The sequence below is a fragment of the Canis lupus genome, chromosome 5, assembly GCF_003254725.2.
Source record: "Canis lupus dingo isolate Sandy chromosome 5, ASM325472v2, whole genome shotgun sequence".
NCBI lineage: Eukaryota > Metazoa > Chordata > Mammalia > Carnivora > Canidae > Canis > Canis lupus.
The window spans coordinates 33,049,527-33,063,360 of NC_064247.1; the positions used below are offsets into that span (position 1 = coordinate 33,049,527).

Here is a 13,834-nt window from a genome sequence, read left to right on the forward strand (position 1 = left end):
AGATTAATTTTAATAACAATTTCTTTAACCCAATGAAATCTTATCATCCTAACACGTGATCACTATTTTTAAATTATGAATGGATCTTAACAACCTTTTCAGTAAGCCCCGTGTCTTCTGAGGATGGTGCGGATTTTAAACGTCACAGCGCATCTCAATTTGTATTTCAGGTGCTGCGTAGAGGTGTCCACTGCTTCCGGCAGGCATATTATTTTCTTCTTTTGTCTCCTATGAATGGCAGGATGGGAGGGGAGGGAGCCGCGCAGACCAAGAACTTCAGTAATATGTGCACTCCCAGAAGCAGCTTTCCTGAAGTTGGTTCCATGGTGTAATGGTTAGCACTCTGGACTCTGAATCCAGCGATCCGAGTTCAAATCTCGGTGGAACCTTGCATTTTAGCCTCTACCCAGTACCCACTGGGCTCTGTTATGTATCAGCCTTTTTTGTCTCTACTGGGTACCCTCTGGACTCTCTTACGTATCAGATTCGTACGTGAGCAGCTTTTGTCACCCGAGTCTGAGAAGGTCAGCAAACGAAGGTGCTGTCGTTTGAGCTTTCCGGACCTGGGCACTGGAGCCCAGACACCGTCAGAACACTCGGTCAGCACTTACAAAATTAGCAGATCGTTCTAGTTTGGGGAGAGAAGGACGCTTTTTGAGGATGCATCATACAGCGGAAGTGCCTTATGCAGAATGGAAGGTCACTTTGGCAGCTCCCACCGCGTCCTGGCTGGCACCTACTAGGCCGACCAGAATGCCAGAGAGGAGAGGATGGTGAGTCCTCGTAAAAACAAGGAGCTTACATCCCCCGAAGGAGAGGGTCTTAGGAGTTCTGGGGTGCCCAGGCCACCAGAAAAACTCCATCTTGGCAGCGGTGGGATTCGAACCCACGCCTCCGAAGAGACTGGAGCCTAAATCCAGCGCCTTAGACCGCTCGGCCACGCTACCTGCGTGGAAGAGAGTCCTCCCCGTAGTCCTCCTAAGAGACTAGAGGGGCGAGACGGGCTCGCGATACTTGTGCCTGCGGGTCAGCCGGCCTTCTTTAGAAGCCGCAGAGTGGTGAACAGCGGGCGGCGAAGCCGACGGAGCGGAGGAAGCAGAGACACACCGGTATTTACAACCGAACGAGTTTATTTCCACGGGGGGGGGGGGGGCGTATCTGGGAGTGGGGTGCGCCGGGGCTGGAAGCATCCCCCAAGAGGGCAGCCGGAGCTCTGGGCTCGCTCGCTGCAATTCGGTTATGCTCTCTCCCTGTCTCTTCCACCTGTGCGCGCCCGCAAGCCCGCGCGCCTGCTTTGGGCCCGCTGCCGCTCGGGAGCAGGCCTGCGACGTCCCAACCACGCGCTCTCGGCACGCCCCGCCCAATTCCCTCGCACCCCTCTCCCTCCCCGCCCCTGCGCCCGTGCTAGTACCCGTAAGCCGTCAGACGCCGCCGCCCGCCAGGTGGCTCTGTGGCGCAATGGATAGCGCATTGGACTTCTAGTGACGAAAGAGCGATTCAAAGGTTGTGGGTTCGAATCCCACCAGAGTCGATTTTATTTCAATTTTTTTTTAATCCCCCTTCCTCTTTATCCGGCTCTTCCTTAAAGGCTCCCATCCCTTCTCCCCTACCCTATTTCAGTGTTTTCCACCTGGTGTCAGCTCCAACCTCAGTCTCCGCTCTGCTCTCTTCTTTACTTACCTGTCTGCCCCGGGGCTTGGGCCATGGAGAGCAGGACTGGGGGGGGGGGGGGGGGGGAAGGGAGGGCGGGAGACAGAAGGAAAGGGAGACAGAAGTGGGCGTGGACGCCGACATAAAGGCAGGCCCCTGGCTCGGGGATACACGGGGATTTAATAACCACTTTATTCCATGCACTAGGGACTCGGGAAGGGGCTGGGGCTGGGCCGGGGGCAGAGAGGGTACAATCCTAGACGCAAGGGGGACAGGGAAAAGGGACAGGAACCAGGGAAATATATATTTATATAGATACTCTAATATAGACCACATCTCACCCGCGCGCTGCGCCCGCGCGCCCCTCCGCCCTCCCCAACACCTGCTCGCCCCGACGCCCGGGTCCCTCTGCTGCCCTCGGGCTGGAGTCTCTACCTCACCCCCAGCCCCCACCCCCACCCCACCCCCCCAAGCTCAGGGCCAAGGTCTCCAGAAAGCGGGTGGCGGGGGCGGCGGGGCCTTGGGCGCCCCGTCTTGTCTGTGCGGCGGCGGCGGCGGCAGCAGTCCGGTGAGGGGCGCCGGCACGCCGGGATCCCCGGCGCGGGGCGAGCAGGGGGACGGGGACCAGGCGCAGCGCGGGCTACGGGGGCCCTGGTGCACTGGGGGGCGCTGGTGCAGCGCGGGGCCGGGCGCCGGGGCGGCGGGGTCCAGCGGAGGGCGAGGCGCTTGGGGCCTCGGATCTACCGGCTCCGGCCGGGGCGGCTTGGGGCGCAGGTAGCCGTGCAGCGCGGAGAAGAGCTGGGCGCGGGCGGCCGGGCTGGCGTCGTGCGCGAAGGCCGCCAGGCGAAGCAGGCACTCGCGGAAGCCGGACAAGTAGCAGCTGGCGAGCGCCTCGGCGTCCTGAGCTGGGGACCGGGGAACCCCTGGAGCCGCGGCGGCGGGTGCGGCCGGCGGGAGGACCGGCGGGCAGGGCGGGGGCCCCGCAGGGGTGAGGGGAGGGGCGGGGCGCAGAGATACCGAGGCCCGACAGCCGCACAGACAGAGACAGGAAGCCAGATGGACGGACAGAGGGAGCAAAATGAGGGAGACACAGAGACAGACACGCGCGGGCGTTATTAACCTCGCCTCGGAGCAGACCTACCACTCCCCAAGCCCCCCCGTCCATCGCACGGTCCGCCCCAGCTACCCCGGCCCGGGCCTCCGGGACCCCCCCGCCCGCCCTCCGCGGCGCCACCCCCCCGCGCTGTACCCGGGGGCTCCACCCGGCTCGGCTCCCTCAAGTAGCCCACGGCGAACTCCAGTATCTCTGCTTTCTCCAGCTTCGGGTTGCGGAGGTTCTACAGACGGGAGGGGGGTTGGGCGCAGAGACAGAAAGGGGTGGGGAGAGAGGGGGGAAGTGGCAGGGGGAAGAAGGGAGGGGGGGATGCGGGAGCTGGGGGTGCCCCCCGATCGCGTGCGCGCGCTGCGCACGGAGCGCGCCACCAAACGCGGAGTTGGCGATGACCAAGAATGGTCCTGGGAAAACCTGGAGACCACACCGTCCAACCCGAGGGGATGAAACCAGACCCCACAGTGTGAGGAGGGGGGTTTGAAAACCGGCAACCCCCGGGCCTGAAGTTAACCACCCTGCAGGCCGTTCTGAGGGGGGCGCGGGGGAAGAGGAGGAGGGAGCATTTACAGACCCAGACGTGGGAACGCTGACCGACCCTGGGAGTGAAATTTACAGAGCCCCGTGTGAAACTTACAGACCCGAGGGGCGGCCCTGAAGATCGCGTTCTGAGGGCGACAGGGGGCTCTGGGATGGGATTCCAAGGGCGGGACTCGGGTCAGGATGCCTGGGGGCCTGGGTCGCCAATGCAGCATGTGTCCCCCACCCCCGTAGGAAAGCCATGGGACGCGAGGACCCGGGTGCTGGGGGCCGTCCGGGGCCGGCAGAAGGACTGACCTGGTCCCGGGTCCGCTCCAGCAGCAGCAGCCTCAGCTCTTCCAGGCTGCGGTTGATGCGGTCCCGGCGCCGCTTCTCCACCAGCGGCTTCAGCATCTGCGACCAGCAGGAAAGGAAGAGCGGGCCGACCGGACCGGGGCTCAGCGCGGCCGCGCCGGCCTTCGGGTCCCGCGGCTGGGATAGTCCCGCCTCCGCCCCCACCGGAGCCTAAGGCCGGGCCCCTCGGGGATCCCTCTCCGCTCCCCCTCCCGACGCCCCTAGGGTCAATCAATGCCTGTAGCTCGCCTCCTCTTTCCCGGGTCTCGTCTCGTCCTCCCTCCTCCCCTCTCTGTGTCTCTCCTTCTCTTTTCTCTCTACGTCTCCGCCTGGTGCAGTCTCTGTCTCAGTGGAGAACTTTGGGGGCCCCTCTTTGCGCCCAGACACGTGGGCCGCAAGGTGCGGGCTCTGAGTTGGCGGCCCTGAGTGTAGAAAGGGGGATAACCAGCGCAACTGCGCCTCCTATTCCCCCTCTAACGCATCTATGCAGTCACCTTTCTCCACTGGTTCTAAAATCTTCCGCCAGGTTTCAGGCCTCTGGAACCAGTGCCTTCGGGCCTTGTCTATAAGGCTGCCCTGGGCCAACTCTGGGCACGCGTGGAGCAAGTGCCTACCCCCTCGGCTTTTTGTTGCCATCCATCTCTGTGCTCCCCTGGCTTATTGAACTCTGACTCCGGCCCCTCCCACACCCTCCAAGCCGCAAGGTGCCAAACCCCATTACCCAAACCCAAGACCTCTACTTCTGCACCCCAGCAGCTCCTGCTCTGACCTGACCCCTTCATCAGACGTCGAAGCCTCCTTCCCAGCTCTTTGCTCCTTGGGTCCCCCCACGCATCTCTCCCCTCTTCCAACTCAGCGCCCTCTCCGGGGTCTCAGGGACGCTGTCCCCTGACCAGACCAGGGGCCTCTGCTCCCTCCTCTCCCGCCTCTCACCTTGGGGCCGTCCCTATTCTCCGCTCGATCCCGAGTGACCATCGCTCCTCCGGACACTGGTGTGGACCGAGCCCCTGCCCGCCTTGTGCCTTATATCTCGCCGGCCCCTGGGTTGGGGGGGGGGGGGGGTTGGTCCCGGACCCGCCCCTTTCGGCACCGAATCCCGCCCGGCGCTACCCCGGGCACGAGGCTCCCGGAAAGGGGAGGAGCGCAAGGGAGAGGAGAAGGCGTGGAACTGCCTGGGAGTGTGGGAAATGAGAGGCCAGTGGAGCACCGGCCGGTTTGAGGCCCTTATGGCTGTATAATGAGGCGGAACCCAGCTGAAGGGAGGAGGTTATTAGGGAGAGAGGGAGTTGAAGTGATTTGGGACAGGACTTAGGAATGTTCAGAGTCCACCCCCCTCCACTACCACCTCCACCACCACCACTAGTCGCAGCTTTCTTAGGAGCTCACGGTTCCCCCCACCGACTCTGAAATAAAAGTTAGCACCCCTCAGCCTCCCAGTCTGGATCATATGCACCTTTCCCCAAAATTCACCTCCTAATTGGGTAAGGGTGTCATCTGAATGTGCTGGGTGAAATCTAATTCAACTGAGGCTCTGTCTGTCCGGAGGTGAACAAGCCCATTGGCTCCATCTAAGTGAATCTTCTTCTATTCCCCCAACACTGCGCGCACTGGTCTAGGCTGGGGTGGTTCATACTGACATATGCACCAGATGCCCAGCTTAGCTCTCCAGGATCTAGTGGAAAAGACGATGTGACATCAAGTCGCCAGTATAGAAGCAGAGTGAATTAGGTGCTGGGGAAAGGGTCATACTGACGGGTGGCTGCACGGGGGAGTAGGGGGACGGGCCCTCAGGGAAGAGGAAGCAAGGCTTTGAAGCCTGGGCAGGACGTGGGGACATCTCCCCACGTAGAAGTATTTGGTTTTTTTTGTTTGTTTGTTGTTGTTGTTGTTGTTGTTGATTGAAGTATTTGATTCAAAACTAATTCTAGAAGATTCAGGCCAATGGCTTCCAGGACACCTGACACCAGTAGAGCTCCGGCAACTTGCTCCTGGGGACCCCTCCCGCCCACAGTGGGGCAAGGGGCCGGCAGTCTTCCTAAAGGGACAAGAAAGAGATACGAAAAATGATCAACACCCACCTCAAGCCAAGAACATGACCCTCTGCAGAATGATGCGTGAACACCTGGAGGCTTCAGAATAAAGTATGAGTAGATAAAATCAGAGATTTCACGGAACAACCAGACTGCCCGGGACAAGGACACAGGGAGACAAGTTTGCAGACTGCGACGGAAGATAAGCTGCCGAGTCCCAGCTGATGAGGCCCTCAGAGCCCTCCCAGGGCCTCTCCACACCTTGAGGAGATTTTTGTTGTGGTGGTGGTTGTGGTTGTTTTCACGGAGCCCTCCTTGCCAAAGCCTGAGCCTGGAGAGACATAGACTTTGGGGTGGGTGCTCCCATTTGGGATCAGGGCCGCCAGCACATCCCACCTCCCCCTACCTGAGCCAAATGGGAGCGCAGATGTGTGGCCCCAACAGCCCCCCGGCCCCCCTCCTTGGGAACCTGCGCTCGGGCTGAGTTTTTCTCACCTGCACGCGAGGCTTGGGGCCCCGGGCTGTTCGCACCCGGGTGTGGGGCCGCCCCTGGCCATATGGGGCGACTTTATGGCCGGGTGGCCGGATCCGGGCGGGAGGAAGAATGGCCTGGCGCTCCACCCACGTCAGCTCCTGGGAGCACTCCTTTGCTGAGCCCTGGGCCTATACCTTCTGCTGGACCAGTGTCCTCAAGCTCAGGTAGGGCCACCAAGAAGACAGTTACTACTTGCATTGGTGGTTCAGTGGTAGAATTCTCGCCTGCCACGCGGGAGGCCCGGGTTCGATTCCCGGCCAATGCACTGACTTACTCCTTTTTCCCCCCCCCCTTGCCCCCAAATGGGAGAAGTCTGATGAAGTGTCAGAGAAGCATCTCCGTCCAACATTCGTAGCAAATATTAATCCTCAACTTTTTTACCCTGTGGCAGAGTTGGAGGCTCTGGATCCAGATCCGGATTCCCACATGCTCCCACTCCTGTCCTCCCACCCAGGGTTGCTCCTGCTGCCTTCCACACCCTTCCCTCTACGCCTCACCCCCCCACCCATCCTCCCGTCCCTGAACCTCCGCAGGCTTGACCCTGAGAAAGGCCACGCAGCTCGGATCCCTACCCCGGGGGGCCTCCCACCCTCCGCGGGGGCGGGGCGGGGCCCTCCTGGCCATTTCTCCTCCTCGCTCCGTCTATCCTAGTTACTATCCTCTCCGAAGCGCGCCTGCTTTTTCTAATCCGCGGGTCGCGGCCTTCCTGTGCGCCCGGCCGCCCCTGGGCGTCTCGGCAACGTCCGCGCGGCCGGGCTGGCGGTGCACCTGCGCGCGCTCGCCTCTAGCTCCCTCTCCCGCCCGCGCCACTCGGCTCCCGCGCGCCCCGGTCGCTCGCTGATCTCTCGTCGTCTCTCCGGGTCTCTGTCGCCTTCCGACACTCTGCGCTCCCACGCTCCTGCCAGGCCCCCTGGGAGGCTCGCTCACACCTCCTGGCCCCCGCCACCTCCCCGCCCGCCCCTTCCCGGCCGCTTTGATCCCGCACGCGTCGGGCCGGCGGGCGGCCGGGTCGCCCCCGCCAGCTGCCGCGGCCACTTGTGAGCGGGTAATGGGGGCGGGAGCGACCCCCAACCCCCACACACACACACACACAAACACACCCCGGCTTGCCGCGCTGCTGCCCGCTGGGCTCCTGCGGCCCGGAGCTCTGGTTCGCTGAGACGGGGTCTCTCCCTGGAGCTCGCCCTGGGCCTGCTCCGTCTCTGGTTTCTGCCTTCTGTCTCTTACAGCCTGTTTCCTGGGGGTTTCCTATCTCTGGGTTGTGTCCGTTACCAGGGAATCCTCTCTTCACTGCTGGCAAGGCGAGAGTGACTTCCAGAAGGAAACTGGGCAACAATCTGGGCATCTGTCTGTCCTATTACTCACTCACTGAGGGTGCACTGGCTCAGGGCTCTCCTGAAGCTACACGATGGGGGGAGAGGAGACCAGAAAGTAACTAAGGAAGCAGAAAATCATATAACATGGTTATAAGGTTGAGGGAGAGAGGTGGTACAACCAGACAGGGCAGTGGCTTGAGAGCACAGTGCTATGTTATTCCGGGTGGCCAGAGGTAGCTTCAATGAAGTGGTGCTATTTCAGCCCAGGCAGACGAAAGACACAGATGACAGGTACAGCAAGTGCAAAGGCTCTGAGGCAGGAATGGACTTTGCTGGTGGGAGCTAGAGAGTGAGTGCTGGTGAGAACCAATGTCCTTGAGACGGAAGATTTGGAGTGCTGCAGAGATAAAAGGGAGAGGCAGGCATGTCCTCATCACACAGGGCTTTGCAAGCTCAGCAAGGACTTTGGATTGTACTCTTATGTGCAATGGGAAGCAAGCAGAGGGTTTTAATCCGTGAGGTCATGTTCACTGGCTTCTGTTTAAATGACTGCTTTGGTTGCTATGTGAAGAATGGAAGCAGAGAGAGCATTTGGGTTGCTGGAGCAGCATTCTAGGCAAGACATGGGTGGTGGCCTGTGAGGCAGAAACAGTGGAGACAGAAGTGAATGGGTTTCTTCTCCGTTTTTGGCTTAAGTAACTGGCTGGATGATGGTGATGCCTTTTACTGAGTTGGGAAATGCCAGGAATGTGGAGCTATGGGAAAATTTTGGAGAGAGGGACCAAACATTACACTTCAGCTTTAGGCAGGGTAGTTGAAATCCCCTTGGTTATCCAAGTAGGCCAGGGATATATAAATTTGGGGGTCAGAGCTGGAGGGTAAATGTGGGGCAGTCCCTGGGAGATAGGTGGCTTTAATGCTATGAGACAAAGGCACCCAGGGAGAGATGGTGGAGAGAAGAGAGGGGCTGGGCAAGGAGCGCTGCCCCCCCCACCTCCCCAACACTTAGAGGCCAGGCTGAGGAGGAGAAATTGGCAAAGGAATCCAGAATGACCAGGAAGGTAGCAGAAAAGCCAGAGGAGTTCAGGCTTCAAAAAGGGAGCCAGTGTCCCTGGGACAAGCATTCGGGAAACCAGGAACAGCAAGTATATGAAGGAGGGAGGCACCAGTTCTAGCTAAGCGGCTGGGGGGTCAAGTCAGGACAAGAGAGCTAAGTGAGCATCAGTTTAGCATCTTGGACATCATGGAGGACCTGGGAGGAGAGGTGACTGGGTGCAGTCCCACCAGGATGGGTTGACAGAGGAATGACAGTGAAGGCATGCAGACAGCAGCTGTAGATATCTCCAGCAAGTTCTGCCACAAATGGTGAGCAGAACAGTGTGTGGTGGGGAGGGGTACTGGCCATCCAGGAGGCTAAAGGAGGGGGGTGGGGAGGGGGGCAGGGGCAGGGCAGTAGACTGCAGGGCCAGAAATCAGCCTCAGGTAGTAGGAAGACTCCTCACCCACAGGGAGATGAGGGGAGATAGAGGGTGTGGATCAGTTGGGGTGCAGGAAATGATGAGACAGTTTCTTCTGGTTGCTCTCATGTCCTCAAAGAAGAGTCCAGCTCACTGCAGGTCGTTTGAGGAGAAGGAAGGTGTGAAACGATCATTTTGGAGAGAAGGAAAAGCCTTGGAGGCTAGAAGAGTAGGATTTCTAGGCAGGTTGAGAATCCATCTAGATGTGGGATCAAAAGTTTCAAGTGCAGAGGCCAATTCACCATGAAGCTAATTAAGTTTATGCTTCAGGAACCACCCCCGCCACCCCCCACCCCCCATCCCCACCTCAGGCTTCCCCAGGCTCCTGGGAGGGCCCTAGCAGATGCATTCATGTGGCCATGTGCTTCTGTAAAATTTGCAAAAGTAAGAGTTTTTAACTGTAAATGGTAAAGACTGCTGTCTCTCCACTCTGCTTGCCTGTCACTCCCTCCCTCTGTGGCTATTCTGGGATCCAGCTATGGGACAGGTGAGTCAGAGAGACATACAATTTACTGTGTTGTGGGATATGTTAAGTGGGTCCATGTAGAGTGGGTTAGGAACGGCTTCCAGAAAGCTCCCACCACCTGTGTTCATCACCAGGCCCTGGTGATGTGCTGTGAAGGTGCAAAGCCAGAGGGCACACATGATATGCATGTATCCAGTGGCTCTTGTCACCTGAAGTACGTGGACAGTGGAGGAGAAGCAAGACTTGAAATTGAACCAGTAGCTAGTCTGAGGAAGGTATGATAGCAATGTGCAGGCGGCTCACTAACACAAATAAGTTGTTCTGGACTTTGTGACATCTGTGGCATTGGTCAGCGTTTTCAATTTGTCAGTTGTTGCGATCTCTCCTTGCACCCTGAGTATTACTTTGGTACCCACTTTTGTATGATTTCCTTGAAAAGCCTTCCTGCTAAATGATATACATTTCAGGCCCCCCAAATCTGAGACCTGTTGTCCTGGCTGCACTATTTCTCCAGCTGTCGCTCCTGCACACAGATATGTGGCCGAGAGCAGATGGCCAGTGTTTCTGAGGGTTTGGGGTGGGGGTCTCCATGTGGGTGGCAGGCTTCCGATGGCCTGGGCCTGGGTGCAGGTCCCCTGCACATGGTGTGCATATGGGTGTCTGGGCCTCCAGTCTCTTCCTAGCCAGTGGCCATCTCATCGGAGACCGCATCTGGGCCTGGGGGAGGGGAGCTCGTGTCCCACACGTGCTGGGCCCCTAGGGAGGCAGGAGGCACGGCAGGAACGGAAGGGAGACAGCACAGCTGGTGGAGTGTCTGAGCTTCCCCTCCCCCGCTGAGCCGTCTCCCCGGCCTGGGTTCCAAGGCTCAGCATCTCCCTCTTTGTTCTTCAAAGGGGAGGCTGGCTTCCTGGGACCCCCTGGGTCCCAAGGTAGGGGGAGTTCCTGGAGGGAGGGTTGGGTCCTGGGGCTTTGGGGGTTGGGAAGTAGGAGGACCAGGCCCCTAGGGGCTAAGGGAAGAATCAGGATAGAAGACCCCAAACAGTCCAAAACAAAACAGGATAATCCCGGATCCTGATGGGCCAGATGTTCTTGTAGGAGAAACAGTCACAGGAACATTATGCAAACCTTATTCCTCAGATGGTGGTTAAGTGCTTTGGAGAAAAGCAAGCAAAGGAGTGGAGAGTGGGGATTGTCATTTCAGAGAGGGTATGATCAGAGAAGGACTCAATGAGAAAGTGAAATTTAAGAGGAAAGAGGGGAAGAGCACCCCAGGCAGAGACCAGCTGGCAGGAAAGTCTTGAAGGGAGGACATGCCTAGCTTGTCAGAGGACCAGATGGCGGCATAGGAAACGGTTGGCATGGCCACAGTGAAGGTAGTGATGGAGTTGACATCAGAGAGATTGGGGAGGAGGGGGGTTGCTGATCACCTAGGACCTTCTAGGCTGTTCCAAGGACTTTGTCAGGATTCACCCATTTCTGAGTGAGATGAGAGCCCATTGGAGGTCTCTTCCCCACCCCCACTCCAGCCACAACTAGCCTTTTTGTTTTGTTCTGTTCCTGGCACTTTTCATTTTTATAGAATTTCAAACCTTTAGAAAAGTCCAAGAGTTTTTTACATTTGCCCCATTTGCTTCGTCACTTCTTTCCAAATACAGTATGAGTAGAAAACATTTGCTTTCGAAACCATCTGGAAGTAAATTGGAGCCATCAGGCCCTTTTGCCCCTAGTTACCTCGGTGTGTAATTCTGAAGAACGAGGACATCCTTAACACAATAGGACAGTTCCCAGTTTCGAGATGTTAAAATTAATATAATGCCATATTCCATCCCCTGGCCCACATTCAAATATCAGGGTTTCAGTGATGTCCTTATAGCTCTTCTGTCCTGATCCCAGAGCCAACCCAGGATCACACGATTGCGTTTCCTTGTTATGCCTCTTCCATCTCATTGAATCCGGAAGAATCTTCATTGTTGATCTTCACAGTTTGGAAGAGCTCAGGACCATTATTTTGCAGAGTGTCCTTCCATTTGGTCTGTCAGATGTTTCTTCATGGTTAGAATCAAGTTATTCAGATTATACCTTCTTGGCAGGAACATCACCATGGATGCCAGAGCCTTCTCAAGTCTTCCACATCACGTCTGAAGACACATGTAGGTTTGTCTCAACACCGAGATGCTGACTTTGGTCACGTGGTTAGGTGGCGTTGGCCAGGGCTGTCCACTGTAAAGTTATCATCCCCTCCCCCAGGAATAATTAATATGTAATTTGTCAGAAGATACGTTGAGACTTTTTGCTACTTATAGCTCCATTAACGTTCACTCACTGCTCGAGTATTCATTGGTGGTTTCTCTAACTCTATATTTATTAGGTGGCAGTTTACTGTAAAAAGAGCTGTTCCCTTCCTTCTCGTTTTATTTATTCATACTGTTAGGAACTCTGGAGTCTTACCTGATTTAAGGAATTATCATCCATCACAATCACTCCTTATTTTAAGCCCCAAATTGTCCCAGATTAAACCAACAGGAGCACCTTTCGCTATAATCCCTAGCTGTTATGTTGTTGTTGTTGCTTTATAGATATCCAATATTCTTTGAAAATTTCTTAACTTTCTTGCAACAAAATGTTCCAAAACTGTCTTATAATTCCCTAACTGCAGCCCTGGAATCAGCCTTTTTTCCTAGGAGCCCTGGTTCATTTTAGAGGAGAATGGTCTTTAGTAACCACGATCTGGGCACTTGATGTACTTATTGCTATTTGTGTATCATACGTTCCAGGCTAGGAATATATATATGAATATATAGAGGAAATATATATATAGGAAATATACACAAAATTTACTTCCTAAGCTAGGAAATAAACATAGATGTATATATCCTTATGTTTATGTATGTATGTTTATATGTTACTATAACATACATTTATTTCTATATCTACACACATTGAAAACCATGAATTCCTATCAACATGCCACGGGAAGATGGTGAAGAGACGAATGACAGAACCTGGTTCATGTTTTAAAAGGATCACTACGCCCAGTATGTTCCCAGCAGACTGTAAAGGAACAAGGAACAAGAAAGGAAGCAAAGAAATAATTTAGTGGCTATTGTAAGAATCTCGGTGAGAGATGTGTGTGGCTTGGACCGGGGTGTTATGGTGACGTGGTGATTTTAACATCTTTTAAATAAGAAACTGCTGACTGCTTCAATGCAGCGTGTGTGTGAGGAAGAGAGACTCGGGGACTATCCTAAGGCTTTTAGTCTGACCTACTGAAGAAATGGAATTTTCTTTCCTTTACTGAGATAGAGAGACTACAGGTGAAAGAAGCCAGGAGTTGGTCTGGCCATTTTGTTTGTGATCAGATATCACAAACAGAAATGATTATTAGATATCCAAGTGGGAATGATAAGTAGATGGTAGTATATATGCATCTGTAATTCAGGGAAGAGTTGTGGGGCTGAAGATGAACATATTGGATGTGTTAATATATTATTAGTTGATACGTAAAGAGATCGTTAAGGGAGTGAGTACAGATAGAGAAGAGGTTGGGAAGCTGAACCCTGGGCACTCTCTGACATTTAGAGATCAGAAGGTGATCAACCAGCAAAGGAGTCTGTGCATGAGCTGCTGATGATGTTGAAGGAGTATCAGAGGCCTTAGGGTGTCCCAGAGGGCAGGTGAAGAGAGCCTTTCTAAGGGGAGAGTAAGCACCTGTAAGTAGTGATCGATGGATTTAGCAACACATAGGCATTTGGTAACCTTAGCAAGAGCATCTTTGGTGGATGGGGTAGGGGAGGCACCTGATTAGAGAGGGTTCAGAGGAGAATGGGAAGATGGAATTGGGGGAGAGTGGGTATATTATACCAGGTTTTGCAGAAGAGGGGAACAGAGAGACAGAGTGGTAGCTGAAGGGGGATTGTGTAGTTTCAGGAGAGCTTCTGGTGTCCTGCTAATCGGGATGCCTTTGGGTATGTGTGCGGGCTGGTGGAAGTGATCCAAGTAGAGAGGAAAAGTGTGACGGTGCAATGTCCTTGAGCCCCTGTGGGGCAGGGAATGGGAGCTCTAGGAAGCTTAGGGGTGGGCCTGGGTGCCTGGGTTAGGTGATGGAAGGCTCACCCACACCCCTGAGGGGGAAGGACCGGAGTGGAACCACAGACAGGTAGGCAGCCAGGTAGGTAGGCAGGTGCGACTGTGGGTATCGAGGGGACATCTATCCAGAAAGCCTTATTTTCTCAGTTGACACAGGGAATGAGACTGAGGGAGGAAGGATGGACTCATGGTCTAGGGTGAAAGGAGAAGGGATGAAACAGTCAAAGGGAGACTTGCGGGGAGGTAAAGGGAA

The 13,834-nt window shown here is 55.7% G+C and overlaps 1 protein-coding gene, 1 long non-coding RNA gene and 4 other non-coding genes across 7 annotated transcripts; 4 read left to right on the forward strand and 2 right to left on the reverse strand.

Moving 5' to 3' along the window:
- Positions 1-317: 317 nt before the first annotated feature.
- TRNAQ-CUG (transfer RNA glutamine (anticodon CUG)) lies at positions 318-389 on the forward strand. The gene has a single exon. It is a non-coding gene; the product is annotated as a tRNA-Gln (tRNA).
- On the forward strand, positions 383-5,059 carry LOC118354770 (uncharacterized). The gene is made up of 2 exons (XR_004815841.2): positions 383-1,109; positions 3,533-5,059. It is a non-coding gene; the product is annotated as an uncharacterized LOC118354770 (long non-coding RNA).
- TRNAL-UAG (transfer RNA leucine (anticodon UAG)) lies at positions 866-947 on the reverse strand. The gene has a single exon. It is a non-coding gene; the product is annotated as a tRNA-Leu (tRNA).
- Positions 1,445-1,531, forward strand: TRNAR-UCU (transfer RNA arginine (anticodon UCU)). Its single transcript is given in 2 exon segments — positions 1,445-1,481; positions 1,496-1,531. It is a non-coding gene; the product is annotated as a tRNA-Arg (tRNA).
- HES7 (hes family bHLH transcription factor 7) lies at positions 2,125-6,947 on the reverse strand. 2 transcript variants are annotated; one of them, XM_035716432.2, is made up of 5 exons: positions 6,157-6,947; positions 5,102-5,666; positions 3,596-3,691; positions 2,900-2,987; positions 2,125-2,573 (listed from the first exon to the last, which is right to left on the reverse strand). In XM_035716432.2, exons 3-5 carry the CDS (start codon positions 3,689-3,691, stop codon positions 2,125-2,127), a joined length of 633 nt encoding a protein of 210 aa, XP_035572325.1. In that variant the 5' UTR covers positions 5,102-5,666; positions 6,157-6,947. The 2 variants fall into 2 exon arrangements, with proteins under 2 accessions (XP_035572325.1, XP_035572324.1); XM_035716431.2 differs by lacking the exon at positions 6,157-6,947 and adding an exon at positions 4,565-4,671 and having other exon boundaries at positions 5,102-5,131.
- Positions 6,391-6,461, forward strand: TRNAG-GCC (transfer RNA glycine (anticodon GCC)). Its single transcript has one exon. It is a non-coding gene; the product is annotated as a tRNA-Gly (tRNA).
- Positions 6,948-13,834: the final 6,887 nt, after the last annotated feature.